This window comes from Astyanax mexicanus, chromosome 5 (genome assembly GCF_023375975.1).
Source record: "Astyanax mexicanus isolate ESR-SI-001 chromosome 5, AstMex3_surface, whole genome shotgun sequence".
NCBI lineage: Eukaryota > Metazoa > Chordata > Actinopteri > Characiformes > Acestrorhamphidae > Astyanax > Astyanax mexicanus.
This window is the reverse complement of record NC_064412.1, coordinates 27,491,606-27,509,831: the sequence shown is the minus strand read 5'-3', so window position 1 is coordinate 27,509,831 and position 18,226 is coordinate 27,491,606. Positions and strand designations below refer to the sequence as shown.

Below are 18,226 nucleotides of genomic sequence, written 5' to 3'. Positions count from 1 at the left end.
TCACCCGCTCGTCCACACTGAGCAGACACATGGTGTAGGCACTGACCAAGAATAATCACAGTTCAGTGGACATACAGTGGAACCTACAATATATGTGATGTAAATGTGAGAGATGAGACAGAGAGAGAGAGGCTATGTTTGTGTGGGTTATACATAAAGTATGTCTCTCATACAGATTTTACAGATTTTTTCACTTAATTCTGTTAAATAAAAACTAATAAAAGCTCTTAGTGATCCAAACAAACCTCCCCTGACAAAAAATACAGCGCATCCTACAAGAACCAAAGACTCCTCCATTATTTTTTCAGCAGTAAAAACATGGTAGCTCACAAAGTCACTGCCCCACTGAGTTACACCCATATAAACACATATTTAACCAGTATAGTTCCAGTATAGTTTCATTACAACTCCACTACAGGACCATCAGGAAGAGGTTACAGTAAATTTAATTCATTCACACAAGAGCTTGACTGATATACAGTATATCAGTTGACCAATAATTAGGGATGCACAATGATATCAGAATTATATGGATATTGGCCAATAATAGCTTTTTTAAAGAATCGTCAGATCTGCAAATATGGCCAATATTTCAAAACGATACTTGCTGATGTTTTTATTGTATGCTGGAAAGGGACCAAGCGACACTGGCCGAACTACTACAACTGACCAACACTGGCCATGCTACTTAAAAAAAATAAATAAATAAAAAACTGCTTAAAATCAATTAATTTTAAAGTTCTACATGTGTACATCAGCATCGGCAGATATCTGATATTGGCATCGGCACAGAATTCCCACATCGGTGCATCCCTACTGATAATGTTATCTGCTTTTTTTAAATTGTATTGTTTTCTCTTTTTGTTTTTTGCGATGCTAAATAATTTTTTCCCTTTAAAATTAATTGAAAAGCAATTTTTGGTGGAAAACAACTGGAAAGAATTATGGACCGAAATTCTGGATTTGTTATCTTGTTGCATCTAAAAAGTCTTTTGTTTGTTAAAAGATGTCACCAAGCATCTGTTTTAGCTCTTTCTTTTAATGAGCTATGATTAATACTTAATTCTAAACACAATTCTGTGTTTATTCAGATTGAGCAGACAGCATCGTGGGCAATGTAGTCAGAACTCACCAGGTTGACAAAGTCCTGGTAGCAGATTTTTCCGTCTGCATTGCCGTCCGCCAGCGCCAGCAGAACCTCCAGCTTGTGCGGGTCAAGCTCCGATCCATGGGCCTCCAGCAAGTCCCTGAAACGCTCTGTACTGATGAATCCCGAACTCTCTGGATCATACTGCACAGAGAGCAGAGAAACACACGGGTCAGTTCAGAACAGCACACAGCTACCACTGCAACTATACATGTTATACTGCCAGATACTGTCACAGTTATTACCACCCACTGTGCTGTCCACTGTTGGTGATGATGCCTTTAGTGACGTATTACAGGTATACACATAACACTATAGATTAAGGAATGTTAAACAGTCATACAAATTCAAAGATGGAATGTCCAATCCATCTGACACCCACTTTCAGGCTTTGCTTAAATCTTGATAATTCACGTCACCTTGCCATGGGCACACTGGCCAGATTTTAACCTTACAAGATATACAAGTGTGTGCATTACCAGGACGTCTCATGATCAATTTACCTTGAATTGTACAAAACTCAAACTGTTTCAGTTAAAGTGTTAAATGACTGGAAATAGGATCAGTTTCACTCAGGTCATGCAGCTGCATGTATCCATACCCATTTTAATTATATGTGATACTGTGTTTTAGGAATCAGGCAACACTATCTGTATTATTGGTAAGTGTTATTTAATCAATGATATGCTAAACATATACAGCTCTGGAAGAAAATTAAGAGACCACTACAGTTTATGAATAAGTTTCTCTGATTAGGTATAGGTATATGTTTGAGTAAAATGAACCTTTTTGTTTTATTCTATAAACTACAGACAACATTTCTCCCAAATTACAAATAAAAATATTGTTATTTAGAGCATTTATTTGCAGAAAATGAGAAATGGCTGAAATAACAAAAATGCAGATGCAGAGCTTTCAGATCTCAAATAATGCAAAGAAAACAAAATTATATTCATAAAGTTTTAAGAGTTCAGAAACCAGTATTTTTTTAAACACAGTTTTTATGCATCTTGGCATGTTTTCCTCCACCAGAAACTTAAAGAAACTCAATATTATCTTTCATCTCTTATTTGTTTCCAGAGCTGTATATTGCCAATACAATCCCATTACAAAAAAAATATCAGCATATTGCTTTCTGTAAGGAGGCTAGTGGAGGTTCAGAAACTTGGTTCAATTCACCACCATTGTCAGCAATTATGACTGGATCAGTTTCTGTTGAATGGAGTGTTTCACATTAAACCCTCTCTAAATGGTAAAATTCACTTTTAAATAATATAAATATTGTAAACTGTGAGGCCTTGAGTATTTAAGTGTGTGTTTTTTCATTAAATTTTGTGTTCAGATTCTCCACTCCGCTCAGGACTGCATATGCTGACAGTTGAGATTAAGGGTAGGATTAATATTTAATAACAGTGTGTGCACTACTGTGTAACAGTGGGTTAAGCACAGATAACCAATTCACAGCAGCTAAAGCAACCATTTAAAACCCGGATCTGAGAAAAGAGTATTAACTCATGAATATTCATAGCATAGTGAAATCAGACAGCACTGAAATCCTCATATTAGAGCCCCTGTCACACACACACACACACACACCCATATGCACACACACGCGCATCCAAGAGCCCTAGAGTTCACGCAGCTGGAAGAGTGTGTGCTGTTACAATAATTAGTGTCAGGAAGGCAAGGCTTTAACACACTTAACCTTTAACCTTTCGTCTGCCAAACAGTCAGAGGGTCAGGGAGCAGAATCTCTGATCAGAAGGCAGAGTGAGGACACAGCGCACACACACACCTCAAACTGAGGATACCCATACAAACTCACTAGAGATGGCACAGTTACATGGATGGATTGTGGTGATGGGTATGGATTGTGGTGATGAGTGTCATGTGGTTTGAGTGTGTATGGGTGTGTATTAATATGGATAGAGACTCTAAAAAAACTGAAAGAAGGTCCTTTCAGGTCAGATGCCCAAATTAGGGTAACTGATTTACCTCTTCATGTTTTTGGACTATGAGAGTCCCCAGAAGAAACCCACAAAAACATATGGAGGAGAAGAGGAGATGATAACTCCACCACTTTTTTTGCTGCTTAATATAAAAAAAAATGTTTGCACTGCTCTTTTTTCAATTACATATCTACCAGAAACATTATATCTGGCTGCCTTACTATTAATACTATTATTAATATTAACCCTTGTGTGGTGTTCGGGTCTGTGGGACCCGTTTTCATTTTTCATCAAATGATACTAAAAAATATATATTTTTCTGACTCAAACTCATTGGCATTGGCTCATTTTTTGTGAAAAACACATTTTCGATAAACACACACTGTACACCCCCCACCCCCCCTACACATTTATATTACATACAGTATGTTTGGCCAAGGGCTAATAAACATTGCTTCATTTGTAAATTTGAAACTAAACAAATTTTCTACTCATATCTTGAGTTCATTTTCTTTTACATTTTATTAAAAAACTAATAAAAAAAAGCGTAGCACGAAATCACAATATATATTGCAATGGGAAAAAACTGTTGCAATGTCAGTATGTGCATACTGATATGTATGGCAGTCATCAAATTATATTTTTGGGATAAACCAGAAAAGGTAAAATTTTTGTCAGGTTAAGGAGCATATATATCTATATATCTCTCTCTCTATATATATATATATGTATTAGAGGTGTGCCAAAAAATCGATTCACATAAGAATCTTGATTCTCATTTACTACGATTCAGAATCGATTTAAAATGTCCCAAAATCGATTCTGAGGGGCGGGTTTTAGACTGATTTTGGGCTGGGTATTTTTGTTGGACCTGGCAACCCTGGGGATAGCGCTTGTCCTTTCAAACGGAGATCTTCCAGACACACACAGAGCGTAGGTGTTTGAGAATCACCGGTAAGATGGCAGAACAAGCACTATATTACATTAGATTAACGTGTAGTTTCAATGTTTTATGGCAGAATGCTTCATAACAAGCATAAAAAAGATCGCTAGTAGTTAGTTTCAGTAACTGTTAGCTAGCTAACTAGCTAACTTTCCAGTTCCACCTTAAATAACGCTACAGGTGGCAGCGGGCTGCAGCATTTAAGGCGGAACGGAAAAATACAATAAGCTAATCAGAGCTAATTTCAGCTCCTCATCACAGAGGAATTAAGGAATGGACCATATGAATTAATTTCTCCACCTCCTGCCCCCTTTCTGAAGAAATACAACGACCTTAAATTAACTAGTTAATCAGCAGCTGCTCCTGAACTTTAGCGCTCCACTGCTATCATCACATCAGCCCAGCAGCGTCACCTACACACCACCGCTAGTAGCCTGGTAATAAAGCAGTGTTATTTATTATTTATTTATTGTTCATTAACGTCATTGTGATATCCCAGTGATTCCTCTGTCACTGAGGACCCACATTCCTGCACATTTTATTGTTTTTGTAACACATTACCTGCTCCAGGACCAGTGTATATTATGGAGGGTTTTTTTTTCAATAAGATTCATAAGCCAGAAGCAGAAATTTTTATAATTCAAATCGTTTTGAATCAAAAATCGATTTTGAATCGAATCGTGGCCCCCAAAATCGGAATCGAATCGAATCGTGAGATAGTAAACGATTCCCACCCCTAATATGTATATATATATATATATATATATATACATATATATATATATATATATATATATATATATATGTATATATATATATATATTTAAATAAAATGAAGCAAAAATAAACAAACAAATCAAAGTACTAAAGAAACAAGGAAACACTGAATACATAAAGACACGGAACCAAAAGAACCAAAGGACCTGACTGACTCTAAGACGTACAAGAACTGACCACGAGAACAGAATTACACGGACTATAAATACACATGGACAAGGACAGGAAACAGGAAACACCTGGGGCTAGGGGCGGAGCTACAAATGAATACAGGTGACAACAGTAAGGTAAAGGTAAAGACGTGGACCAACACTGGGGCGGAGCTACAAATGAACACAGAGCACGTGGAACAGGTAAATAAACAGAAACACAAGCACAGACGGGAAACACAGAAACAGGGCAAGGACACGACATTTTCAGATTAATAATAATAACAATAACATTAAATATGTATTAACGTTTAAAGAGTTTAGAAATCAATATTTAATGGAAGAACCCTGGTTTTTAATTACAGTTTTCATGCATTTTGGCATGTTTACCTCCACCAGTCTTACACACTGCTTTTGGATAACTTTATGCCACTCCTGGTGCAAAAGTGTAAACAGTTCAGCTTGATTTGATGGCTTGTGATCATCTATCTTTTTTCTTCTTGATTAATCTTTTGGTAAAATCAAAGAAACTCATAATTTCAAGTGCTGTCTTAATTTTTCCGAAGCTGTATGTCATTCATCACAACAATGATAAATATAATCATATTGCCATATTGTCTTTTATGTAGATTGTGAATATCAATATTGTCAACGCACTCTCAGTACACACACACACACACACACACACACACACCAGAGTTTGCACACTCCATGATGCATGCATACACATATCACAGCAGCACCCCTATCAACACAGCTCCAACACACCCCCTGCACACACACACACACACACACACACGTTACAAAGTTCTGACCCACCTTCTTCTGAAGCAGTTCGGCCAGTTTCTGTCTGGCGTTGATTGAGTCTCCGAACGTTTTCATGCTAAAGTTTTCTCTCAACATCCACACACACTCAGACTCACACACACACGCGCTTACAGATACACTCACTGTGTCTGACCGCAACAGGCAGGGAATTATCTCCTCACATAAGGATTTACAGTTCAATACCCTCTCTCTCTCTCACACAAACACACACACACACACAAACCAAACTCCACCCTCAGCCTGTCTGCCTACATTTCATAACACACACACAAACAAACACACAATTTCGTCATCAAAACACACACATACCATCCCGATTTCCAAATGATATGTTTGTGTCTGTGTGCCATAATGGTGAGTGTGTGTGTGTGTGTGTGTGTTTGTCTGCATGTCTGTGTGTGTGAACAGGCTAACCCCAACAATAGAGCCTGAACACCAATTTCACGCAAGGTTTGCTCACACCCCCTCCCAATTAGGCATCAACACGCGCGCGCACGCACACGCACACAGGCACACACACACACACACATATACACACTTTTATTGTAAAATTTAATGAATCAACTCTAATTTTAATTCTGCTCAGACTGATGTAAGAGTTCAGTAAAAACACTGGTACTTTCTGTTGGAGTCAGACAACAGGATTATGAATCACCACACACACACACTCACACACACATGCAAATCACCCTCTCTCACAATCTGGGCTGCTCTAAGATCCAAATTAATCCCCAAATAATAGTGCTGGGGTGGTGGGGGCAGACAGACAGAAAGAAAAGAGAGAGAGAGAGAGAGAGAGAGAGAGAGAGAGAGATGTAAAAAAGAAAGACAGAGATGGAAAGTTGAGGGCTGGGGCCAAAAAGAATAAGAAGTGGAAAGAGAGAGAAACAGAAAGTCAGCTGGAACAAGAGAAAAAGACTATGGCTACGTTCACATTACAAGCCACATTTCTCAAATCCGATTTTTTGCACAGATACGTGTATAAACATCGGCTTCTTCACTAAAAACAAAAAATTGAATATTTGAGAGGCAGCTTGTAGCTTTATAAAGGTGAAATGGATACGTTAGCAGCTCATATGTGGAGCATCTTTTGCAAGAGTGGAGAGCAAACAAGCTCATCTGAAGTACATCCCGACTGAGGAGGTGAAAAAAGGACAGGCAAGGACGGTTTGCTTTTGCTGTTTTTGCAGAGGATAGGTATCTAATTTAGAACCACATATGTAAGTGGCTCAAATGTGGATCTGGAAAAATCTGTTTTGGCACGTTCACACAGTCAAAAATGCTTTGAATGGAGCCACATTGAGCAAAAAAATCAGATTTGAGTCACTTTAGTCTGGTAATGTAAACGTAGCCTAAGAGAGAAAGAATGAGAGAGAGAAAGAAAATACGAAGATGGGGAGAGACACAGAGACAACATTTTGTACATGATGGTTTCAATTTTCTAATTTTGCACAACAAGAAGGGGTGTGTTACAGAAGGAGAGATTTTTAAAAAACTTACAAACAAACAAAGAACTACTACTTAAATAGTTACTGCTCCAACAACAGCGATTACAATAACAACCACAAATCCAGGAAAGATTAGCCATATGCTACAGCCTTTCACTGTACCACACACACACACACACAAACACACACACATTCACATATACCATATGTGGCTGTTATACACACACTGCAGGGGGGGTCGCATGGGAGAAAGATCAAATCAGACATCACCAACCTCTGACCTGCTGCTAATATAGCTGATAGTCTGCCAAAACACTAACTCACTCACACACAAACACAAACACACACACACACACTGTGTCTAACATATGGACACTCATCACTGCAACTGTGGGTAATTTTGTGAGCAATTACAAATATGGTAATTATATTTTAGTGTGTACATCTGGAATCTGAGCAGATCTTTTCTATGTTTCCTGTCTTTACAGTGTTTACACTCTATTCACATTTGGTTTACAAACTGTTAAAACTATACATTCTGTCATTTTAATCACAAAATACTCTTGCTGTCACTAGAACCACTCATAAATTAATGTTTTTTACGTTTTTAACATAATGTAAACCCGTTTTCCTAGGTAACACATTGTTAAATGGTTAAGTAATGCCTTAAATAGTAATTAATTGACCCTAATTAAATACATGCACTATTTTGCCAAAAGTCCCCATATGCCTGCTTTGTCTTCAGTGATGTAAAGCTTGGATGCAGCTGCTCAACCATGGATATCAGTTCCATGAAGCTCTCTATGCTCTACTGTTCTTGAACTGATCTGAAGGCCACATGAAGTTTGGAGGTCTATATGATAAATGGACCATAGAATTAAAACTTAATTTTTTTTCTTACCCTGAGAACTGTAGAATTCTAGCCACTTCAGGTGTCAGGTGTGTTAGAGCAGAGAGAAAACAAAAACAAACTCTGTGTGTGTGTTTGTGTGTGTGTGTGTGTGTGTGTTCACAGTCATATAGTTCATGCAAGGCTGCTGTCTGCTAAGCTAATCATACTAAACTTTGGGAATGGCATTTCCTCACAACCACACACACACAACTTATCAGCTATCTAGTTACAGTCAGTCAGACGGCTGGTGTATGTATGTATGTATGTATGTATGTATGAATGAATGTATGCATGTATGTATGTGTATAGGGTTGCCAACTGTATTATAGTATGCAGAATTGTCCTTTAATTGCAAACTAAAACACATGTTCTGTTTTGAAATATATAGGGTGGGCTTTGTTCTGCATGTTTCATTTATATTATATATTGGGTTTGTTTTTTTTCTCTCATTTTATTCCATTTCATGTCCATGTCATTTGCCCCACCCACTTTCATTGTACACCCCATATCACAAGCCCCTGCCACTTTTCCAACTGCCTGAGGAAAGTGCAATGGCCCTACTCCGATAGTTCAGCTCACAGACGCCTGTGCAGACCAATATCACCTTAGGACTAATGTGGGGAGAGGGGGCGCCATCTACCCTCCCATTGTGACTCCGTCTCTCTGACTGCGGCTGCTGATGGCAAGCAACATGACCGAGATTTGAACCAGCAATATTCTGATTAAAGCTGCAGCACATCAGTCTGCTCTACCACTTGGAGCGCCTTAGTTCTGTATTTTTGAGGTTTGTCGTAACACAGTTCACGTCAAATTAGAACTTTCCGCTGCTCTCCCTCCACTCCCAAACAGAGCAGCACTTCTCACTGGTCATAAAACAATTTTCTCAACCAATGAGAAATGCTGGTTGTGATGTAACTACATGCTTAAGACGATTAAGAAGGCAGCTAAAGCTCAGTTTACTACTCAACAAAGAAGATGACAAGAATATAGAGGGAAATGGCTGAATGACCCCGAGTGCTGTAATATGTGAGAGACAGTGTATAAGCACAACTGCTCCACCTGACACCCGGATCTGTTTTGGAAAATAAAGTGTAATGGGATGGAGTGCTACAGACTAGTAGCTCTCCAGCCCATAGGGTTGTTGAACCCAACTGCAGAACAGTTGATCTCAAAGCAAAAAAGGAAAAAAATAAATAAAAAATAAACACAGAGCTTCTCACACGGGTTCGCCTATTGCCGAGCCCTTGTGTAGGTGTTTAAATAAAGCTGATTCATGTCATTTTAGGTGTTTTTAAGGCAAATAAATGATTATTTTGAATGTGTTTTATGGAAATAAGATTAGTGAGTTAAGAATATTCTCCTAGCATCTTCTGTTTTAAATTATAAAAGCACACCTCAGATACCAAATCAAATGCCTTGACCGAATTAATGAATGAATCTCAGGTTAGCGATTGATTATTTTGACTTAATTTTGTTACTTATATCACAATGACAGATCCTGGCCGGTCATGTCCATAGCTGTTGACCACACAGCTGCGGCTAGCTGGCATGTGGTCGGCGACCAAATTAGAAAACACAGGGAGCTTTAATTTGCAACAGCGCTGTCAAAACTGCAGCTCCTCGGTTGCGCTTTCGTGCAGCAGATGTACTACGGGAGACCATTGTAGCGGCCCCATGTCGTCCCCAAGGCCCTCAGGCAGAGGAGGACCCAGGGCCTGCTCCCCAGAGGCTGGGGTCATGGTGAAGGTTAGCCCACATCCACCCTGCCAGTAATTGTTCTTTCTTATGGAAATCACAGTTTGGTTGAGTGGCAGCTGGAAGACCGCACAGCCTGACCTGTTCATCTTCTTATTAATATATTCCTCATCATAAACTCGGTCTATCTTTACCATTTTTATTTAAAAAATGAGTACTACTCTACTGCTTAACATCAGATCAATATTTACCAACATCAAAAAATTAGGAAAAGATCAAGCTGTGTTTGTTAATCAGTCACAGGGACACAGTGATCCAGATAACATTTCAGAACAAATGACCCCATTGCCATTGCCAGTAAATGTGCTGAGATTAGATTTGGCTCTATCCATAATAAGGGGTGGCGGCTCTTTGAATCCATTTCAGTCATGTCTGTTGACAATGTTGGACCGGGGTCAGCATGAACACTCTGAACATCCTCCACAGCTCCATACACAGCAGGGGGCGCTACACTGTATGATGTGACACTTCAATCAACATCTCTGTTCTTGTGATACAGTAGAACACCTGCTGGTTCTGCCCAGAAAGGATGATAAGCCTCATTGATGAGCTTTATACACTTCAGTGTGGTGACCTTTCCCTCCTATATTAATACTATATTAATTAGGGCTGTTGATTGATTTAAAAACATCTTATAAACTGCACCATGACATAAATACCACAAGTAATAATTTAATAATTAATAATTTAATAAATTAAGTTTAATATTTAAACTTGATATTTTTTGTAAGTCTTAAATATAGGGCACTTATCAGTAATAAAGGCATAAACATTGGCTTTATGTTGTGCATCTGAGCTTCTTAACAGCAGAGACCTCAGATCTGCCAGTGTTGGATAAACTTGCTGCATTCAAGTCAGTGGATTCTGCTTCTGGGATGTTTTCGGAAATACCTGTGGAATGATGTTTTACACTACTCAGATCTAATTAATTGAAATAACTAAGACTAGATGACAATAATACAGTCATCTCGTTCATGGTATTCTGGCCAGAGTAACTTTATCATGTATTTATTTATAAACTCCACAGCGCTGTGTTCATTGATTACATAAATACTGTATTAAGTGGAGAACTTGTCTCTGTTGTAATAAACTAACCACACACACATTAGACAGTATTAATAATTTATGTTATTAAAGTACATTAATGTTAATCTCAATGATTTGTTATAAGTTAAATTTACCTGCCCTCCGCCTCCTCCATCTGCTTCCTGTGCGTGGGTGACTTAACACTAAGAGCTATTTCACATTAAAAGTCCACATTAAATTCCGTGCTCTGCTTTTTAAAATTAATTAAACGATTCCTCGAGGCACAGAAAATGAATCGATCAATTTTTTTAATTGAGTAACTCAATGTATTCGAGAAATCGTTTCACCCCTAGTCTCTCTATACTTCATGTTAACTGGTTTGTAGAATGTTGAGTTCGGTGAGTTGCTTTGCCAGATGTTGTGACAAATTCTAGCTCTCTGTCAGAATGGTTAATCTACTGTTATTGTAAATAAATGAATTTTCAGTCTAAAGGTTTGTGTCCATACTGCTGCGTGACACACCTACACACCAAGAAGAGTTGCAATTCGGCACAGCACTATTCTTTTTTTTCCCTCTGGTATGCTTAAAGACTGCTGCAACTTCCTTGGAAGTAATTGGTCTGAAAATCTGAACCATTTAAAAAAGTGCTTTCACACTGCAGATGACCCAGACCATGGTTCAGTTGATCCAGACAAAGACCACCTCTTTTGGTGAACCAGGTCTTCTTGTATATTATATTAGAGGCATTACATAGTATTACAATGACAACAATATTGTTCCTCACAATTATTTCTGGGACGATATATGGCCCAAACTAAACCAGTGATCGTGAGAGGCCTAGTGTGTGTGATACCCTATCAAGCACAAGCTGCTCTTTGAGTCTCTCCTACCAGAAGGCAGCCCACACAAAAATCTGAAAAAGCTCAATGAAGAAAATCTCTGAGGAGATCTCACACTCAGCAGAAACACCACAATACACAAAACATCACTGCTATCGACACTTCCCACCGCCCAGTAATCCCCCAACAAAGACTCCAATCGAACCAGCGAGGATGTTTTACATAACCAGCAGCCCTGCTGTCTGACCAAAGTGGGCCGGCAGAGCCCTCTGGGAAAACTCTGACCAGTCTGCTGATCACTGGCCACTCGCAGCAGGGTGCTGGTGAGGAGTCCGGTTCCAAATTCAACAGAAGGCCAATGATGGTTAGGAAATGTCGATGCTGTTCTAAGAACCCATTTCACTCGTGTCTGTTGTTAGGGATGGTGCACAGGGGTTAGCTTGGGCACTCTTAACTTGGGCCATCCATCACAGCTCATACTCAGCAGGGGGCGCTGCACTGTATGATGTAACACTTCTCTGATCATCAGACCAGCTCAGACAGGATGATGAGTTTTGGGCACCTCAGGGTGGTGGCCTGCCCCTCCTGGAAGCACTGTTGGTAGGCACTCTCACCACAGCTGACATGGCTTGGAGGAGCTCTTACAGTCCAGTCATCTGAACATAATGATCTTAATATTGTTAAGGTGTCTCAGGTCTTCATGCTGTCCATTTCTCCATATTCAACACGTAGACTATGCAAACCGACAGTTTAGATACCTTTAAAACATTTTGGCTGATCAGTAATTAGTCTGTTCTGTAGACAAGTCTGCAAAGCATCTTCTCTCCAGAACAGAAAAAAACTGCTGTTTAATCTAATTTGTTTAAAACAGAAGGAGAGTTTGGACTGATTTCTGATTTTTCTGAGCTGCCGAACATCTACAGGATTTAAATAACACACTTCAACATCTAAACACACACACACACACACACACTCCTGCTGGCACTGTGCCAGAACCACATACCCCAGGGAGTCAACATCACATGGGACACACAGACGGTACATATTCATCAGTAGAAAGAGAGAGAACAGAAAGAGAAATAGAATAAATGAGAGAAAGAAAGGAAGTAAGGGATAAAAAGTGTAAAAAGTGGAAAAAATTAAGTGCGTGAGAAGATAAAAAGCGGGTGATAAAGAGAAAGAGAGAGCGAGAAAGATAGACTAAAAATGTAAAAAGAAAAAAGAAAACAAATTGTAAGACAATGATGTGAGAAAAGGGAGAATAGAAAATATTGATAAAATAGAGTAAAAAAACTTTAGAGAAAAAGACAAAAAGAGAAAAAGCAAGAGAGTGAAAAAGAAGAGTGCAAGACAGAACTAGAAAAAGAGTAATAGAGAAAAAAGAGAATGGGAGAAAGAAAGAAATGAGATAGAGAGAGAGAGAGAGAGAGAGAGAGAGAGAGAGAGAGAGAGAAAGAGAGAATTCTAAAGGTGCTTTAAATAGTTTTGCTAACAGATGTTACTTTTTAACCACCGAATTAGAATGTAGGAATAACACAGGCACACACACAGTTGGGGCAGATCAGTGTGTGATGGCTGAAGCCTTTAAAATGTCACTCTTTACTTCAAAGCGAAAAATCTTTATGACTGGATCTCCGCCCCCACACACACCTCACTCACCAATAACCCCTAAAAACAGCTCACACAATCAGAGAGTGAGCGAAAGAAAGACAAAGAGAGAAAGAGATAGAGGGGCAATAGGGACAGTGAGAGAGAGAGGGGGGGAGAGAGAGAGAGAAAAAGAGGACATAACTCAGAAGAAAAAAGGAGAAGATGTGTTTGAAGCAACATTTATTATTTCTGTGTTTTTTAACCCGTTTCTTTTGGTCACAACCTCAAACACACTCCCATCACTTTCACACTGACCCGAAGTGCCCTCTGGCCTGAAGGTCATCCTGTTCTTTCTGCTCAAAGATTTATGGTCTTTAATGGGGTCGTTTTGGGAAGGGGGGGCGGTTGGGTCAGAAACGGTCACTGTCTGTGAGACATCATCGTTCAAAAGCAGAATCCCCCGATTATACAGCCCAGAACGGCGCTTTAGTGCAGACTGCGCTTTATATATACAAAGCTCCCAAACAGCAACATTAATTAACATGGAAATCAATAGAAAAGGGTTTTAGTCATTATGGAGCATTTCTATTGGCCCATTCATCAAGAAAATGGATACAATAAAAGAACAACTGCCATGTTCACATTATGTCAAAAAGGTAAAAACACATTCAAAAATAGTATTTTTTGGGGGGCAACATTATTAATAGAATTAATTATATTAATATTACAAACTATAAAACCTATTTTCACTATTTCCATGCAGAGTGAGGGACAGTAACGCAGCCAAGAAGGACAAACTCTACAGCTAATATTCTTAATAGTAGAAGAAAAAAGACGTCCACACACTTTTGGACAATTTTTCTTTTAGACCTATATTCTAAACTATCTATATTAGATTTGAGATATTTATAAAAAGATATGTTCTTTCCTATCGTCTATATTACTATATAAGATCATTTTAAATGCAGTTTCCTTAATTTTAACTTTCTGGCCCACTGTCTGCATTACTACAGGAGATCATTTTAATTGATAATAATTGCTAATCATTTAAACGGTACAGAAATCTTTTATTTGAAGGGAAATATACTAACTGATTTAGAAAAATGCAGTGAAAGCAGAGCCAGAGACCTGGCACCAGTCTGTCCGGTTCAGAAAAAAAAACAGTCAGGGTAGGACCTCGGTTTGAGCTCCACACTAAGGTGAGGGTCAATCACCCAGAGCTGATCTGTGATTATTCAGACTGAATGGACAGCAGAAAGCACCACTGCCCCTTAATCCTATTAATGTAATCCACACAGGTCAAGGTCTCTCTCTCTCTCTTTTTTTTTACCCCATCTCACTCTCTCATTCTCCCTCATCCCCCTAATTTTAACTCCATACCTACATAGAAACCCCATGTTCATTCATTCATGTTACAGACTCCTTTCATTTTGTAATTGTAGATCCATTAATTAATTACAGATTCATATCACACAAACACACACAGACTCATTTATTTATTCATCAAGGATTTATCAATTTAAATTAATTATTTAATAAATCAGAAATTCATTTATTCAGTCATCACAGAGCCATCCATTCATCACCAGTTTCCTTTATTTTCTAAAAGCAATTTATTAGTTTATTTATTGATGTAATAATGGTTAATTCATTTAACCACTTCCTACTAACTCAAACATGTTTCATGTTATCACAGCTTAATTTAATGATTCATGCATCACGGATGCATTTAATCATTAATTCATCACAGATTCAGTCATTCACTCCTTACTAATTTACTCATTAATTAATCACAGATTCAGTTATACACCCTCACTGATTCATTCAATCATTTATTACAGATTCAGTTATTAACTCATTACTGATTCATTCAATCATTAATTCATCACAGACTCTTTTATTCATCACTGATTCATTTAATCATTCATTCATCACAGATTTGTTATTAATTCATTACTGATTAATTCAATCAAAAATGCATCACAGATTCAGTCTTTCACTTATTACTAATTTATTCAATCATTTATTCATTACAGATCTGTAATTCATTAATTTCTAATTTATTTAAACATTAATTTGTTACAGATTTAGTCATTCACTTATTACTAATTCATTCAATCATTCATTAATCACAGATTTGTAATTCATTCATTACTAATTTATTTAAACATTAATATATCACTGATTCAGTCATTCGTTCATCACTGATTTAGTCATTCACTCAGCACTGATACAATACATTGATAGAATAATTAAGCATTAATTCGTTCACTTATGTATTCATAATTAATTAAGTTGTCGTCTCCATTCATCCATTTACAGGAAGAAAGAAAGAGAGAGAGAGAGACAGAGATATACAGTAGAGATGAAAGGGATAGAAAACACAGGTGAATTGTGTGTGTGTGTCAGCACACCACCTGCCTGCTGTTGCTGAATGAAGCAGCAGGAATGCAGCTATGATCTCAATGGACACAGTGTCTCACACACACACACACAGTGCGATGTGATCCCTCTTTCTGTCATCTTTTCTGCAGTCAAGCGACCTGAACCACACCACAGTACCCATGCTTGTGTCCATAGGGTGTGTTTGTGTGTGTATGTGTGTAACAACACTGTACAGAATTAGAGTTCTGGGGCTTCTGAGTGGTCATCAGAAGGTTGTAGGTATTAAGTATTATTCCCGGAGAGGCCTGTGTATCAGTGGAAGACAACGCTGACCATCACCCTGACAGTGCTTCTACCACTGTGCTACTGGGGAGGGAATGACTTAACTATGTGTTGTTATATCATATCACTCTTCTCAGAAAACAGAGCTGGGAAATAGCAACACACACACAAAGACGTATGTTTGGGCAGAAGCCATTAAGCAGGTGGTCTGCCAGCTTTGTTTTGCTTTGAGTTTGTGTGTGAGTGTGTGTGTGTGTGTGTGTGTGTTGGTGTGTTGGAGAAGCGGAGCCTGAAAGCTGCTGCTCTGTAAACACACTTTCCCTCCAGACAGGCACTTTCTGCAGACGTACGCCCACACACCTCCACACAGACACAAACACACATCCACACACACACACACACACACACACACACACACACACTAGTTAAGCACTTCAGACAAGTACCACTGGCAGCTGCCACACACACTCACACACTGAGAGCCAGAACCCCCCCCCTCCCCCCCACTGCTGCCACTCCACCCTGACACACAGAATCTGACTGTCTGTCTATCTATCCATGTCCATCCATCCACATATCCATCCAGTAATTCTTATTTTTCTGTATGATTCATATTTTTGTCACAATATGAACTAATTCTGAGCAGAGTTTAAAACAGAAGAGAGCCTTAAGGAACTCTATGGAAGTCTAACACTGAGGTGAACAAGTGAGGTAAAACGACAGAAAGCACGAAAGAGGGAGCACGACAGAGAGTGCTTTCATTCCATGCCATTTTTATCATAATCTTTTTCTAACAACGTCTGAGATTTTCACACTTCACAGACTGGAGATTCCTCTCATTATCACAATCTATTTAAAGAGAGAGAGTGTGTGTGTGTGTGTGTATGTGTTAGAGAGAGAGAGTGATAGAGAGAAAGAGTGTGTGAGAATATGAAAGAGTGTGAGAGAGAGTTAAAAAAGTGAAAAACTACACAGGAAAGCAAACAGAAAATTGGTTGACTGGTTGTATGGATGGAAAAACAGATGGATGGATGGATGGATGGAAAAACGGATGGATGGTCTAATGGATGGATGGAAAAACCAATTAATGGATGGGATGGTTGGTTGGCTTAGTGTCTGGTTGGTTAAATGGTCAGATTTGTATATAGATGGATGGATGGATGGATGGTTGGTTGGCTTAGTGTCTGGTTGGTTGAACGGTTAGATTTGTATATAGTTGGATGGATGGTTGGTTGAATGGTTAGATTTGTATATAGTTGGATGGCTGGTTGGTTGATTATTTGTAATCTTGGTTGGTTGGTTGGCTGGCAGACCATGCCCTTTATATCATCTGCTGTTTAGTAAAGCTTTTCTGACATCACAACAGTAGTTATGAATAATTACATTGATGGGCGGAGCCTGGAGTGGGGCACTGGTGTGTGAAGTGCCTCTTGCAGTGCAGCTGGTGTGTGTAAGGGACAAATACGACACATAGATACAGAGCACTCACTCTCTCATTCCCCTCTCTCTCTCTTTTTTCTCTCTCCATCTGTTTCTCTTTTTCTTTTTTCTATCACTCATTCATACCAGTGTATTCACTCCAGGGGCTCTGCTCTTATAGAGGCGTATCCGTCCGAGAGCAGGTGGTTAAACAAACACTGGGAGGGAAAGAGAGAGAGAGAGAGAGAGAGAGAGACTGTCTCACTCCCCACCCAGAAATATCGCAGCCCTATCAAATCTCCAGACAGAACCCAACACCAGCAGACAGAAAGGCTGGTTAGATGAGCTCATGCTGGTATTTGTGGGTTTAGAACATTTTATTTTTGTGTTCTCTTGTACCATTGGAACACGTTTAGAGTTACTTTCTCAGATCACTTGGTTTTGCCAGGCTTCTGTTTCTGAATGACTTTTTAGAGGGTATTAAAACAAACATTCAGCCATAACATTAAACAACTGCCAGCTGAAGTAAATAACATTGTTCCAATGTCGTCCATCAAGGCTTGGAAATATTAAGCAGAAAGAGAACAGCCAGTTCTATCTTATAGCTGACAAAAAGCAAATTGTGACGACTAGACGACTGGGTCAGAACATCTTTAATACATTAGGCAGATCTTGTGGGGTGGTTCAGTATGGAGTGATCAGCACCTACTGTACCAAACGTGCCTCCGAGAAGGAACAACCATTAAACCCAAAACAGGGTCATGGCCACCCAAAGCTTACTGATACTCATGGAGGT

At 38.8% G+C, this 18,226-nt stretch overlaps 1 protein-coding gene across 3 annotated transcripts in view; it reads right to left on the bottom strand.

Annotated features, from left to right (window-relative positions):
- rhbdl3 (rhomboid, veinlet-like 3 (Drosophila)) overlaps positions 1 to 18,226 on the bottom strand; it is a 48,588-nt gene that overhangs the window by 22,647 nt on the left and 7,715 nt on the right. For 2 of the 3 annotated variants that reach the window (XM_015607831.3, XM_015607832.3), the window contains one exon: positions 1,133 to 1,291. In XM_015607831.3, the coding sequence (XP_015463317.3) occupies positions 1,133 to 1,291 (159 nt within the window). Of the gene's footprint in view, positions 1 to 1,132; positions 1,292 to 5,784; positions 6,019 to 18,226 lie in introns of those variants that run through there. The other variant, XM_007257109.4, reaches the window with a different exon arrangement.